Below are 14,813 nucleotides of genomic sequence, written 5' to 3'. Positions count from 1 at the left end.
AGGAGTTTAGATACAGCCTCTTGGCACAGCATCTGAGGAAACTGCAGCTGGACAAGCTGGTACACAAGAGGGAATGTTTCTGGTTGTTAGTGGAAGAAATGTCAATATTCCTGTTTTTCTCTTGTTTTCTTCATGACCTTAAGAGATAGTGAAAACTGTAGTGCAAACATATCAGAAGTCAGTATGACAAGCTTCTATGGGAGATTATAATTTATAGAGTTTTACCTGTTGATTTAACTCTGTTCAGTCTTTCTGTCATTTTTATTCCATGTATCTTAAAAGTTTGAATATGAAGTGATGATATTTGCTTTACTAGGAAGAATGAACTGATTAAACACAAAGTACTAGTGATGAAAAACGTTACGTGAATGAGAGAGCTAAAACTAGATCTAGATTTACAGTTCAACTTGATGAGTCACTAAACACTGTTTTCTTTTTACAGGTTTCTCTTGGTGCTGATTTGTTTAATATTCAGTGTACTGTCTACTATAGAGCATTATTCTGAATTTGCCACTGGAACGCTTTTCTGGATGGTAAGTGAACTTTTTTTGGGAAAGACATTAGTCAGTTTGACTAAATCTAAGCTGCTTTAGGTGGACAATGTTCTGTTCATTTAACAGTAAATAACTGTTAAAAATCCTCATACAAAGCATACTACCAGGACACTACAGGAAAGACGGGGAGAGACTGTTCAGTAGGGCCTGTTGTGACAGGAGTAGAGGTAATGGTCTCAAAATAGAGGGAGATAGATTTAGATTAGATATTAGGAAGAAATTTTTTACAATGAGGGTGGTGGAACACTGGAACAGGTTGCCCAGAGAGGTGGTGGATGCCCCATCCCTGGAAACGTTCAGTGCCAGGTTGGATGGGGCTCTGAGCAATCTGGTCTAGTTGGGGATGTCCCTGCTCCTTGCAGGGAGGTTGGACTAGACGACCCTTGAGGGTCCCTTCCAACCCTAACCATTCTATGATTTTATAATTTAACATATTACCTGCTTTCATTAAAGGAAGGTCATAGTTTAATCAGATTTATTATTTTCTAGGTCTGTAGACTATGAGGATACTTGATAGATTAACATTTTTTATATACTTACTTTTCATATGGCATGAAACTGTACCCTGTAGCTTTTATAGTGGACAACTGGTATTTATCAGTCTTGTGCAGTTTGGAACAGGATATTCTACACACAGCAGAATTCTCTTCTAAGTCTTATGGTAAAAATTAGCCAAGAACGGTGCTCTTCAGAAGTATCTGAATCTTGGGGGTAAGTGATTTCTGTCAGACTTGTTTTCTGGTATGTCAAAGAGGAAGGAAGAGCTTCTATCACACTTATAGGCATCAGTGATTCGGCTTTGAAGTTGGTGCTTGTTAACTGTTGTGGCTGTTAGCAGTCCACTAGGGTGTCAGGTTCTTCTTGAACATACATTAAGTTTTGTACGTGGTATTTTGCAAAAGCTTAAAGACTTTGTGTTGCTTATCTAATATCCTTTTCTTGCTCTTAGCATCTTACGTAGTAATGTAAACAGCAGGTGTTGTGATAGAAAAATCTACGCACTTGGAGATATACAGAGGTGACTTACTATTTTCACAGTAGCAAGGGAACAATTTCTTTATCACTGGACTGAGTGTCTAATTTACAGATGAAATGCACCTGAACTGTGGCACCAGTCCTGAGCTATTAAGTCTCTTAAAAATGTGAAATCACATCCAGCAACTATCTATAAACTATTGCAACATGCATAAAATATTTTAAAGTGTTAATTTAAAGTAGTTGGGAAATAAAAGTACAAGTAATTTTCATGAGGATTCTAAACAATGTTCCTCATCTGTTCCCTCATGCCCCTCTTCACCTGTAGAAAGTTAAGAATTAAGATGAAGTATCCTTGATAAAAATGGAGTAAATAACTTTTAAACTGTTGCTCACAATATCTGTATTTTAGCCACGCAAATCCTCTAATCTTAATGTGTGATAATCTCAGTATTCTCATTGTAATTTCTTTTTGTTAAGTCGTGACTTCTAATGGGACAGATTTTGGTTCTCCTTCTGGTTTGAACATAAAAATCAGTTACTTATTTGTTTTCCTGTGGCTTAGACTACATTAGTATATGCAGCTTTTGCATGCAATTGACTAAGCCATCATTAGAATCTCTGAGTTATTTGGGGATTTTGATTGATGTTAATCCTGTAATAAATGTTGCTTTGCCTTTAAGCCATATTCAGTGTCAAATAAAGTGCAGTATTCTGTCAATCATATGTAGTCTTCTCATGCTCACTGAAGGATGTAGAGTGATTACAGGTCAGTATAATCACCACTGGAAACCATAATACTGGCAAGGATTCAATGCTTAGCTGATTGTTTTTGTGTAGGTGGTATTTGCATGTACAGACACATATTATCATTGGACAAAAAATAACTAGAGGAAAAGGAGTGTGTGGTTCATATAGTGCCCACATAGCATTGCCAGCTATTTTTGAGTGATGTTATCATCTAACAAATGAATCATGCATAGTCAGTGGCAGTGCTGAAACAATTTCTTGCCCACCTTGTGTTACAGCCTTATCCTGGAGGATATCTCTGTTGAGTTTGTTCTCCTCCCTGCTGTTTCCTTAGCTTCTTTCCTAGAAACGGCCAGCACAGAGGTTAGCCGTTCTGCTGGCTACTGTAGATTCACTTGCCTAGAAATCATTTGTCTTAAAACCGTGAGTCTTGCTCTGAAATATTGCTCTGAAATAAATTCACTTCAATTACAACACTTCTGCCTTCCATGCCAGTCTGCTTTCTTCAAAGTGTTTGAGAACAGGGGAGACTGCCAACATGGAGAGAAACAAAATTAGACCAAAGCATCTATTGGATTAAGTTCAAAATTAAATTGGTTTATTTCTCTCCTCACTGATGGAACCTGTAATTCTTTTATAACCCTGTTAGTGCATCAGTAGCAAATAAATACTAGTATTTGATGCTTGTGGTATTTTCCCACTTGTGGAAAAACTGGTTTTCATTATATTGAGGTAGATTAACAGTTGGGAAGGATCAGCTTCAGAATTGTAGTGTTTAAAGTTGGTAAGGCCTGATAAGAAGGATAGCATTTGATACTTGTAGACACCTAAATATTTTTATATTTTCTTAGAGAGGGTGAGATGATGTGCCAAATACAATTTTGGATAATATGTGTCACAGGTGTAGATATGGCACATTAGTAACAGATGTAACTGCAGATGTGTCCCAAACCACTGAAGTCTTGTGTTTTAAAGACTTAATTTTTTAATCTTCTTAACACATCTGCGTAGTGTAAGATAATTTCTTGTCAAGTGTGAAACCTATCATCATTCAGACAAGCTATGTGAATATACCAAAAAGAGAATATCATATCAAGAAGGCCCGCCAGAGCAGTGTTTGTAGTTTGAATAGAAAAAGAGGACTGAAAAAGCAGTTGCTGGAACTTAAAGTAAAAAAAAAAACCCAGACCCTTACTCTCCCACCTCCCTCCACAAGCATATGTTCTCAAGTCTTTGAAAATTCAAGTGAATTCTGGAGGAAAAAAATATGAATTTTTGGCCCTGTGTTTGAATGTTAGGACCAGTTTGTCATCTTTGAGACTATTGAAGATGTTGCATAGCCACAGCTTCTGATACAGGCTGATACTATGCCCCCCAAAATGCTGTAAATTGCTCTATTTGATGTCCTTGCTTGACCTTAAAGGAAACTTTGCATTTATGAAGAAAAGACAACATGTAAATCTCCATCTGATCATAATTGTGGTAAAATCAGTTTACTTCTGTGGTAGTAGGACTGGTGATATTGCTTGCCTTGAACTTGGGAATGCTGTCATTTAAAGCTTTTTGTTTTCATACTACCAAATATTTTGTGTATTCACTGCCAGTCTTGGAAGGGCTTTTGTGAGCTCTGTCTGAGATAATCTAATTTAATTTTTCCATACACATATGTTGCGTAATCTTTGTTAATTCCTTGATGTTTTTTTTTCTTCTCTGACTATTTAGCAAGCCAACAAATGAGGGAAGGGACAGTGTCATTGGCACAATGAATCATGCTGATAAATAACAGGATAGATAGTGAAGAACATAATTCCTCCTATTTTTTTTTATACTTGCAGAGAGGAAACTTAGAGTTTCAAATAGTGTTTAAAATGGATCACAAGACTTCTAGGTAGAACAACAATGTACGTGTTATTTCACAACCCACAAAGCTTGAATGCACTTGTAGTTGATTTTATTCTGACTGTTACATGTAGTGTGATGTGATAAGGAATCTCTAGTTTCCTCTGCTTTCCTTGGTTCTGGATCTGTACTGTGGGAAGCTTTTTCACTTGTCTGTCCATCACTATTTAGGACCTGCTTCATGACAAAGTTCTTGTACAAAGTCTGGGAAAACAAACACAATGGAATGGGCCACAGTTGTGAATAGTGTTTGCAACACTTCAAGCAATACTACATTATCATCTGCCTTCTAAAATTGCACTGCCTGCCCCTCTCCTGGGCTCCTGCAGATGCTGGAATTTTCTAAGCAGGAAAGGCAAATCAATAATTGTGGCCACTATAGTTACAGATTGTGTAATGGGATGGAATAGCATCTCTACTTGTCATAATATGCAAATGCTGAATCTCACAGAACTCTGGAACCATGTGCCTTGGTGGTTTCTTCTTTTCATACAGTCATAGAATAATTTGGGTTGGAAAGGACTTCAGGAGGTGTCTAGTCCAACCTCCTGCTCAGAGCAGGATTAGTGATAAGATCAGACCAGGTTGCTCAAGGCATTATTCCCTTGGGTCTTGGAAACCTCCTAGCCTGGAGACTGCATAGCCTTTCAGGGCAGCCTGTTCCAATGCCTGACCATCCCTCACGGTGAAGGTTTTTCTTATATTCAGTATGAACCTCTCTTATTTCAATTTTGGTTTGTTGTCTTTCATCTTCTGCCATGCCCTGCTGTTAAGAACCTGGCTCCATCTTCTCAATAACTTCCTTGTATGTACTGAGAGTCAGTTCAGAGGCCCTTCATGCATTATTTCTCCAGACTTGTTCACAAGTCCAGTTCCCTCAGCTTCTCCTCATAGGACATGTTGGACAACCTGACCACCTTAACAGCCCTATGCTGAACTTACTCCAGTTAATCAAAGTCTTTCCTGTGGTGGACAAAACCAGGTACAGTATTCTAGATGCAGTCTAATGAGTGCTAAGTAAAGGGGGATAATCACTTCCCTTGTTCTCCTGTTGTCGGCTTTCATCACTTCCTTGCATTTGAAGGAGATTGTCTTTAAAGACCTGCTAGCTATCCTGAGCTTGTTGAACCTTCAGAGCTGTCTGCCATGGGAGCCCACCTGTCAGTTCCTTGAATAATTGGAAGTTTGCTTTCCTGAAGTGTAGGGTCTGTTCTTCCTTCAGGATCTTGAATGACATTATTTCTTGAATGATACATCCAAGTCATTGTCATTGATTATTATATTCCCAGCTAATTTTTTTCTTGTTTATCTGAACAGCAGATCCAGCTGTGTTTGATTCCCAGTTGCCCACTCAATACCTGTATCTAAAAGTTACTCTTGAAACACTCCAGAAATCTCTCAGATTGCTTGCATCTCACTGTGTTGCTCTTCAAATAGGTGCTAGTTGGATTGAAGTCCTCTATAAGAACCAGGGCATGATCTAGAAACTTTTTTCAGATATTTAAAGAACACTTTGTCTTCCTTCTAATCCTGATCACATGGTCTGTGACAAACTTCCACTATGACGTCACCATTAGTGGCCTGTTGTCAGATCAAGATTTGGTGCACTAAGTGCTTAATCCCTGACTTCTGGAAGAAGTCTGTCACGCCTTTTTTTAAGTCCCCTGTCTGATATCGCTGTGCATTTCCTCCACTATCTATCTCATGCCCTAAATTTTGGAGCAGGTACTCTTTTAAGAAATCCTCCACTTTGATCACCAGAACAAATTGGCAAAACTGAGCAGCATACTGAGCCAAAAGAGCAGTGTGAGGGATGACTATGTCCCAGTTCTGTAACTGGGACCGCTGAAAAGAGAGAACTCGTTCTATTCTATACTAAAAACAAGTTTCTGAAAAAATCCTGCCTAGGATGGTGTTTATGAACTTGGGATACAGCCTCACAAAATTATTATGCCATGCCTGAGTACCAGAACATGGGTAACCAGGGTGTATGGTATATTCTAAGAGTAACAATTTGAGAGTAGGGGAGGGAACGTGGCTTTCTTGCCTTTTTGTGGACCACATGGTACAGCCTATTCCCAACAGGCCTGTGAGCATCGGAATTTTGGAACTGGTTTAAAATTCATTTTAAAAAAATTGATTAATACATTTGTTAAAAACAGGGAAGAAACACATTTGTTAAATAGGTCTCTTTTTTTTGGCTTAATTCCCCTCTGGACACTTTTAGCACTCGTGGAGATATTTGTCAGGGTTCACTTGCCTTTTTAATAACTTCTTCCAAATACAAGTCAAGAATGGTGATTATGTAATTTCCTACAGTCAATCTTGGGTCAACACTGTTCACTTTCTGTCTTTGATAGAATTGACTCCTAATTATTACTTATGTTTATCGGTTACCTTTCCAATGGTTTTCCTAAGTGCTCCTTAAATTCCATGTGACTGAGTGCAGAATGAGTTTGTGATTCCTGCCTGATCTGCAGAGCTGTGTCCCTATGCACTTTTCTGACAGGATCCTAGCTCTTGAAGAGTCTTCATCTTGAAGAAGACAAAACGAGATAGCTGTCTTTTTGTACCATCATCTTTACCTGTTGCTTGTTATTCTTTTTTTTTTAGGTTCATATTCTTTCAAAATGCATATTCTGATAAATAAATACAGCAGGCATAGTATTATTTCTTTTTAATTTGAAACCCTACCTGCTTGAAGTAATTTCATACCTCAGTTCTTCACTGATGTATTGACAGATGATTTGTTAATAAACAATTTAAAGAAGAAAAAGTTAGTCTTTAAATACTAGAGGTGGTTTTAATCTACTTGTTCTTAAAATAAATATATATGCTTTTATAATTACCTTAGCTTTCTGTCACAGGCCAACTCTATTTCCATTGACCATATCATTTTACTTCTTTTTGCTTTCACTTGTTGATATTTTCCCTGTGAGTTTCCCTGTGACTTTTAATATTTGTGACTTGTATGTAAGTCTTCCTTTTATACTCCCTGTTCTAGGAAGGGTCTTCTAAAATCATATTTGCTGTAGTGTGTAAAGTTATGTTCTTCTTCAGCCACTTTCTTCTCTGCGAGGTCATCAAACGTACATGGACATGTCTGCTTCCTGAATATATAAAGCTTTCTTTGAAGTGTGTGTGCTTATTATACAACAAATCTGTATGTTTTCACTAGTTAGTACTGTTGGGTAGTTGTTCAAAGCAAAGAATGTCTTGAGCTATTCTCAAAATTTGCTGATATATTAGCACAGACATTTTGCATGACCATAGGCAAACCTTGAAGTTGTTTGATTCCAAGATCACAGTAGCTAAGTGACTGAGAGTTTTTAAAAAAATAAGTGCTTATCAGTAATTTTAGTTAAAGTTCCCATGAAAATTATTGTTTATATTTTAAAAGTTTATGCCAGAAAAGGAAAAAATACCTTTTTCAACAAATCCTGCATATGCTTATTTTTTCAGGCATCTTTCATTGTGTCATTTTTAGGTAACATTTTATCTTTCCACTCTGTCCCAAATTTTAATTCTCTAATATATACGTCTATAATTGTATTATTTTCTATTCCATTGAAAAATTATTTTTAAAAAGTTACCAAAGCCTCTTGTATAGGCTTTTGCCTATACAGCAGGAGACTGTAATGTTTTCTTAATGCTCTAGTAGTTTGTGTGTCAGTTTTGATTTGTAAATGGCATCTATATCTTTAAGGTTATGACATTAAAAAATAAACTATAGAATGGGCCAGGTGTAATTCCTCCTTTGAGGATTCATCTGATTAAGTATTTTCATGGTTGGAGGTCATATATTTTTCTACCAGGAGAGGTCACCATGGTAGTTTACAAAAGACAGATTTTTATTTTTATTGTAAAAGACCTTGCAAAACCAGAATTTCTTAGCTCGTGGGAGTAATTTCAGTAATTGTGCTGTTCTGAAAACAAGAAGAAAATATTATTTTTATCATACACATGATATTTTTACACTCCATGAGTAACAGAACACAATACATTATCAATTTGTATAATGACAGTGTTGTAAGTGAAGGGGAAATTTTTCACTGTTTCCATATCTTGATGGTAATTACTTTTTAAATTAAAGGCTATGAAGAATGGTCTTGACTTTGAGAAAACAGAATGTTTTTTGCTCTAAAGCATATTGATTCAACTTTGTTAATTTGATTTCTACTTGTATGCCATGATGTATTTAACATTGTGGTCATTGCAATTGGAATGAAGGAGGGATAGGAAGTATTGTTTATCTTAATGTGCTTTCAAATTCAGAGCACATAATCCAGATGTGAAATGACTACAAGTTTTCAGGCTAAGTGACAAAGACAAAACTATGTAGGAATTAATATATGGGATTGGACCAAAAACTTAGTTAGTTCAGTGTGGTATCTCTGATAGTTGTCTCTTTTAGATGAAAAAAAAGGAAGACTTTCTTATGAAACTATTATATATTAAAATAAGTAAAGCTCTCCTGAGTCTTTTCTGTTGGATTCACCAGGGGTCACTAGATTCTAGTCATGTTCTCCTGATGGCTGGTTTTCTACTGATATTTTCTCAGGCTTATGGGATAAATCTGTAAGGGGCATGTGCTATCCTAGAAGCTTTCTGCAGCAGAACCACAAATAAGGTGGATAGTCTTAGTGTTTCAGCTGGGATCACCTTCCTTCTTTCAGGAGGGCTGGATCCTGGATTCCAGTCGCCTGAGCTCAGCTCCTCTTCCTTTGGGAGACAGAATTTACGCATCCGCTTTCCTCTGACGTGTTTCTTTGCTGGAAAAAGCAACAGCCTGTCTTCCAAACACATTAACACCTGTAGTTCATAGCAGTGGAGTACTAGTGGCTACGCAATACCCTTAAAAGCTCTGTTTTCAGGTCCTCACTACTTGTCTCTGTTGTAGGCCCTCACTGCCTTCTCACATTGCTTGGTTGCTAGCGATCCTCATGTAGTGACTACATTTAACATGTAGCTTTTATTCATATTCCTGTGTTTGTTGGTGGAGAAAAGGCTGAGATGTAAGATTAGGAGCTCTCACATCAGCTGCTGTTTAAGCTTTTCAGGAGGGAGGCTCGTGCTGTGGCTGTATTCAGGAGTCAGGGCTTAAGGCAAGGATCTCGTGAAAGAATTCTAGGCTGCAGGTGGGTCATGTTGTTCTGTGTCTTTTCTGAAGTTACTGCTTAGTTTTGGCTTTATACAGTGATTTCTCCTGCCTCGTATACCATGAACATGTCCTCCTACTGTACGTATAAGCTAGGTGCTTCTCAGAGTACCCAGACTTCAGAGTACCAAGTGATAGTTGGCTTACTTAAGCCAGCTAAGGCATCTGTGTATTTAACTGCTCTGTTTCTGAACTGGACCTCAGGATGGTTTTTCTTTTTTGAAAGTAGTGAGTTGATGACACCATTTTCAAAGTGTGTGTTTTTAAAAGAGGATGTACTTTTCCTGCCTATAGTGGAGGAGCTCTCCCATTCCTTTATTTTTGTCTCTGCTTTTGTCTCATCTCCCATTTAAGCTATGTAGTCATGTCATAAAATGCTATGCCATCTTTAATCTGTTTGCAGAGTAGAAATAACGCTGCATGTTATGTAAGCTTAATTTAGTCTTCTCTATGATTTATGGTGATGTGTATATATTCTAATAGGTTTGAGGGCATTTTTTTTTTCCATCCCGTGAAAGCAATTAGTGTTAGAAAGTAAAAATGGTGGAATTTTTATCCATTTCCTGCTTTTGTGCCAATTTATAACTCTAAATCTGTGCTTTGCCACATGACATTAGCAATTAGGGCCTTCTCCAGGTCTGTTTAATAAACTGATATTTTGGTAATCTAATATATGATGTTCACAGGTACTCCCCCTAGCCTCACCAGATCATTTCTTACAGATGATAATGGATTTCTTACACATGCATGCAGAGTAGGTCCAATAATATTTAGTGGCATTTTGTGATATATGTGTAGTCTATATTGCCTGTGTAACAGTGGATGTTGATGAATTGTCCAGTCCCTTAAAGGAACTGACAGGTGAACTGCTAACTGCTTCAGTAGAAAAACACACTATTTGTTTTATACTATGGAAGAGTCAGACTGTTAGTGTAGAATACATCTGAATAAAAACAAACACAACTCAAAAGCTTGTACTCTATTATTTTATGCCTTGCAAACCTGTGAGAGAGAAAACACTCTTTCTGAGTTTCTTGTTGGTCTTTAGGAAAATAAAAAATAGATCAGGAATATTACTACAATATAAAACATTATTAAAATAGATATGGAATATTGTTTCATACATTAAATGGAAAAAATTGAGTCTACAAGTCTTTCAACACATTCCAGAAGCTTAAGTTGTCTGCTAAGTGATCTTGCTGAGTTGCCATAGTCTTTCTGGAGTCAAATGTACCTATCAAGCTTTTCAATGTGAATTATGATATAACTGTTCTTGTGGCTTACATTACCTTGTGGGTTGCTCATATGCAGTACAGAACATGTTGTGCTGGATGATTGCTATGTGCTTTTCAACTATCTAAAATATAAATCATTGTGCAGTAAGTACGGCTGAGAAGAATTAACAAAGGGCCAACTCATAATGCTCTTAATCAAATTTTACTCACTTCTTATTCTAGCTTTATAGAGTTTTTCTGTGCAAAGTGGTTTCAGAATGTGGCCCAAGAGACTAGAGAAACATTTCTTACTTGGGAGTGAGAGGAAGGTGGAGATGTACCTGCAGGATTTTTCCAATTCCTGCCTTCAAAATTTTGAGACCCTCCCAAATCAAAAGGTGGATATGATTATTTACAATTCCAAAGTGGATATTCACATTGGATAGATTCCACTGCAGGGGCAAAGCTAAACCCTTGCCTTCCTGCCAGAGCTGAACCCTTCAGGCCAGCCTTCAAGACATGTTGTTGGGGAACTGAAAGACTCCTGTGGGGTACTGGTGGATCTATAGAGAAATGAAGAACTTCAGGCACTAACTTCTTGAATTTTGATTTGATTCACTATTTGAGTGTGTTTGCTTTAATGGTACCTTTCTGAACTAAAATTCTAGAAAAAAGTCCTGCTCAAAAATTATTAAGACTGTAGTTAATTTTATTGTAGAAAAATTGTTGCCTGCCTAAATAGAATTAAAAAGTAAATCTTCCTCTCTGACTCACCCAACTCACTTGAATGGTGGTTGTCACAGGTAATGTGACTAGAGCATTATGTGCTTCCCTCCTTGGCACACAGCTTCATTTTGTACAGGAAATAGCAAATGCTGGTAGAATGAAAGATAAAGATACCCTTGTTATGAAGTCAGCAAACTCAGCATATTTATCAGACGTGCATGGAAACATTTTTTAAATAAATGTTAAACAAATCCATTTGTATCCAAACAACAGACTTTTAAACATTAGGTGCATTGGTCTTGTCTAGGAGATATAAGTCTGAATAAGCTAATGATACTACAAGACACTTTGCAGTGTTTGGCATCTTTTCTTACATGTAGGATATTTTCACATATGGTGTTTATCATCTTTATAAGAGCAAGCAAGAAGGTAGGAAATAAGTATTTTCAGTATCAGTAGGTTTTCATAGCATTTGAGTAACTATTAAGCTAAACAGGTCACTAAATTGACATTTTCAGCTCTAAGGACTGGAAAACCTTGAAGACAGGTTATCAGATTAAATTTTGGACATACGTACACGTGTGCAAACATTTGGACTATTAAACATTTATGCCTGCTTCTGAGGCTTCATTGTTTTGAGCTGCCATTCCTTGACTGAATCTTCGTGAGCACACACTATTCATTTAGCCATCCCACTTCCTCCTTTTACCCGAGCACCTAAATATTCCAGTAAAAAAAGTGAAGAGAGCCTTGTGTGTGCTCTCCACCTAAAACACAGCTGCAGCTGAGAAAATACTCGTCTTTTTCATGTGTGCACTTTAATCACTCCAGCTGAACTCCTTCCCTTCTCCTGCTTCCCCATGCAGTTATCCATAACCATACTGGAACATATTGTAAATTCCAGGCTATATATTTCATCTACACACGCTCCTGCATAAAATGTTGATTTTCTGTTTTAATGGGAGCATTTTTCTATTTGGTCATCGGTGACATTCTTGGGTAAAAGTTGATGGCTTTTTCACAAGAGTTTCTTATTTGACTGATTGAATTAGATACGGGTGGAAGTTATTTGCATAGATATTTCCCTTTAAGCTTTTTTTTTTTATTTGTAATAAAATGAATAAAATGGAGTTATACTAAGAATAGCATAAACTTGATTATGTATTTTTTATGATTTATTTTGTGGGGGAACAAAAAGACTTATGCGGTGGCTAGACTTAAGAAAAAGAAAAAAATACAAAGATAAAATGAGTTTAAGGGCTTCCACCTGACTAGGCAAGTAATATTATAGGTATGTGTTTTGGGATTGCGCTGCCTAAAGACCCTCTCCATTGGTACATCTGTCAATATAGCGTGCCTCTGGCTGCACCTCTGGAGCATGTTCAGGGCCCCAGACAAAGGCTGATGCTCTGTGTTTTTCCACACTTGTCTCATGATCCTTCCATGGGTCATGGCAAATGTCCTGACAGTTTATGGCAGCTGTTCTATTCCAAGGACAGGCAGTTTTGCTTTCCTTTTCTTTCCCCATAGGAGTTCAGAGAAGGATTGCTGAGAAAAATGGAAGACTGACACTCAACGCTGATTGCTTGATAGAGTAGCCAAGGGTATTTATAAGCTCTATTTTGATAAAGCCTGATATGGCTCTTATTTTTTTTTGAGGTAATGGTTTGTTCCTACCTGTTATTTTTGAGTTTGATTTAGTTAGAAGACTTCATCCTTGGCTTTCTGTTGATGCCAAATGGCTTTCCAGGTTTATGAAATCTGCTGAGAATCCTCCATCATGTATTTCTTCCTTCACCACTTCCAGGAGAAGGGGAAGAATACTGCTGGGAGCCTAAATGAAAAAGTTTTCTGGGGATCCTTTTGAGTATAATCTCATTTTGAAGGGAAGGGTTCTGGAAAGTTTCGGAAAGCTGGAGAAAGATCTCAAACTGACATACTGATGGATGTCAATTATCAGGAGAATATTTTGCATATTATTTGATTTTCAGATTTTTTTCACAGATTTTTTCTGGTTCATGTTTTGTCCACAGCAACTCCTCACCATCTTTTGTCGCCATTTCAGTGAGAACAAGCATTTTTTTCTGACTTTACAGAAAATTGCTAAGTTTTTTTTTTTCTTTAGCTGAAGGTAAATGTGAGGCAATAAATCTAAGGTTCTGAAAAGTGTTTATATGTATAGGAGGAAAAGGAGGCAGATTAGGGCTTTTTTAAAGGTGAATTTAGTGAGGTGAAGCTTGATCAGCCTTGACAGCCCTTCATTAGAAGTATACATAACAACAGTGTAAGTTTCATAATATAATCTTGTGTTAATTGCTGTGGTTTTGGTAATATGGACACCTGTCCAGGACAAAATGAACTGACATCAGTAATTAATTTCGGTCACCTCACAAATAAGGATGTAGATAAAACGGAGACATTCAATGTCTTCTTCGCCTCTGTCTTCAAAACCAATGATGGGCCCTGGGAACCCCAGAGCCCTGTGTTGGAAGACTGTGACTGTGGGGATGCTAAACATCCAGCTGACTCCAAACATGTTTGAGACTTGCTGCTCCAGCTGGATGCGCATAAATCTGTGGGGCCCAATGGGATTCGTCCCAGGGTACTGAAAGAGCTGGCTGATGTCATCATGGGTCCTCTCTCCATTATTTTTGAACAGTCTTGGGAGTCTGGAGAGGTCCCAGTAAAATGGAAGCTGGCAAATGTCCCAGTTTTCCACTCTACACTGCACTGGTACAGCCCCACCTCAAGCAGTTTTGGATGCCTTGATATAAGAAGGACATAATACTATTAGAGCGTGTCCAGAGAAGAGTGACCAAGATGGTGAAAGCCCTCGAGGGCAAGACTTACGAGGAGCAGCTGAGGTGATTTGGTTTGTGGAGCTTGGAGAAGAGAAGGCTGAGGGGTGACTTCATCGCAGTCTACAACTTCCTCAAGAGGGGCAGCGGAGAGGGAAGTGCTGATCTCTCTCTGGTGAGCGGTGATAGGACACAAGGTAATGGAATGAAGCTGCATCAAGGAAAGTTCAGATTTGACATTAGGAAAAGACTCTTCACTGAGAAGGTGGTTGGTCACTGGAACGGGCTGCCCAGGGAGCACCAAGCCTGACAGAGTTCAAGGAGCATGTGGATGATGCTCTTAGTCACACTGTTTAGTTTTAGGTAGTCCTGCGAGCAGCAGGGAGTTGGACTTGATCCTTACAGGTCTCTTCCAACTTGAGATATTCTGTAATTCTGTGGTTCTATTTTGTATATACAAAAGTTGACATTACACTTCCTAGTTTTATGTTTATAAATTCTGTTTCATGATCTAGAAACGTTTCATATACTTGTTAGTTTTAGGAATGATATGCTTGTAGCCTCTCTCCATTCCTTATCTTTAAAATTTTAAGTTTTGGAAAGAAACAAAAGAAGAATAATATTGTGTTTTCCCTATGATATACGGATGGAATGGAGCTTAAACTATCCTTTTATTCATGCAAATCACATTCAGGAACACATTTTATCTCCCTTTTATGTGCTGGCTGGCATATGCATA

General features: G+C 37.7%; 1 protein-coding gene across 3 annotated transcripts in view; it reads left to right on the top strand.

The window, feature by feature from the left end:
- The window catches only part of LOC104486043 (potassium voltage-gated channel subfamily KQT member 1), a 517,969-nt gene that overhangs the window by 26,755 nt on the left and 476,401 nt on the right, over nt 1-14,813 (top strand). For all 3 annotated transcript variants that reach the window (XM_086758236.1, XM_086758226.1, XM_086758232.1), the window contains exon 3: nt 443-533. In XM_086758236.1, the coding sequence (XP_086614362.1) occupies nt 443-533 (91 nt within the window). The remainder of the gene's footprint in view (nt 1-442; nt 534-14,813) is intronic.

This window comes from Chlamydotis macqueenii, chromosome 1 (genome assembly GCF_036417535.1).
Source record: "Chlamydotis macqueenii isolate bChlMac1 chromosome 1, bChlMac1.mat, whole genome shotgun sequence".
NCBI lineage: Eukaryota > Metazoa > Chordata > Aves > Otidiformes > Otididae > Chlamydotis > Chlamydotis macqueenii.
The sequence above is the reverse complement of the archived record's forward strand: the minus strand, read 5'-3'. Positions and strand labels throughout refer to the sequence as shown.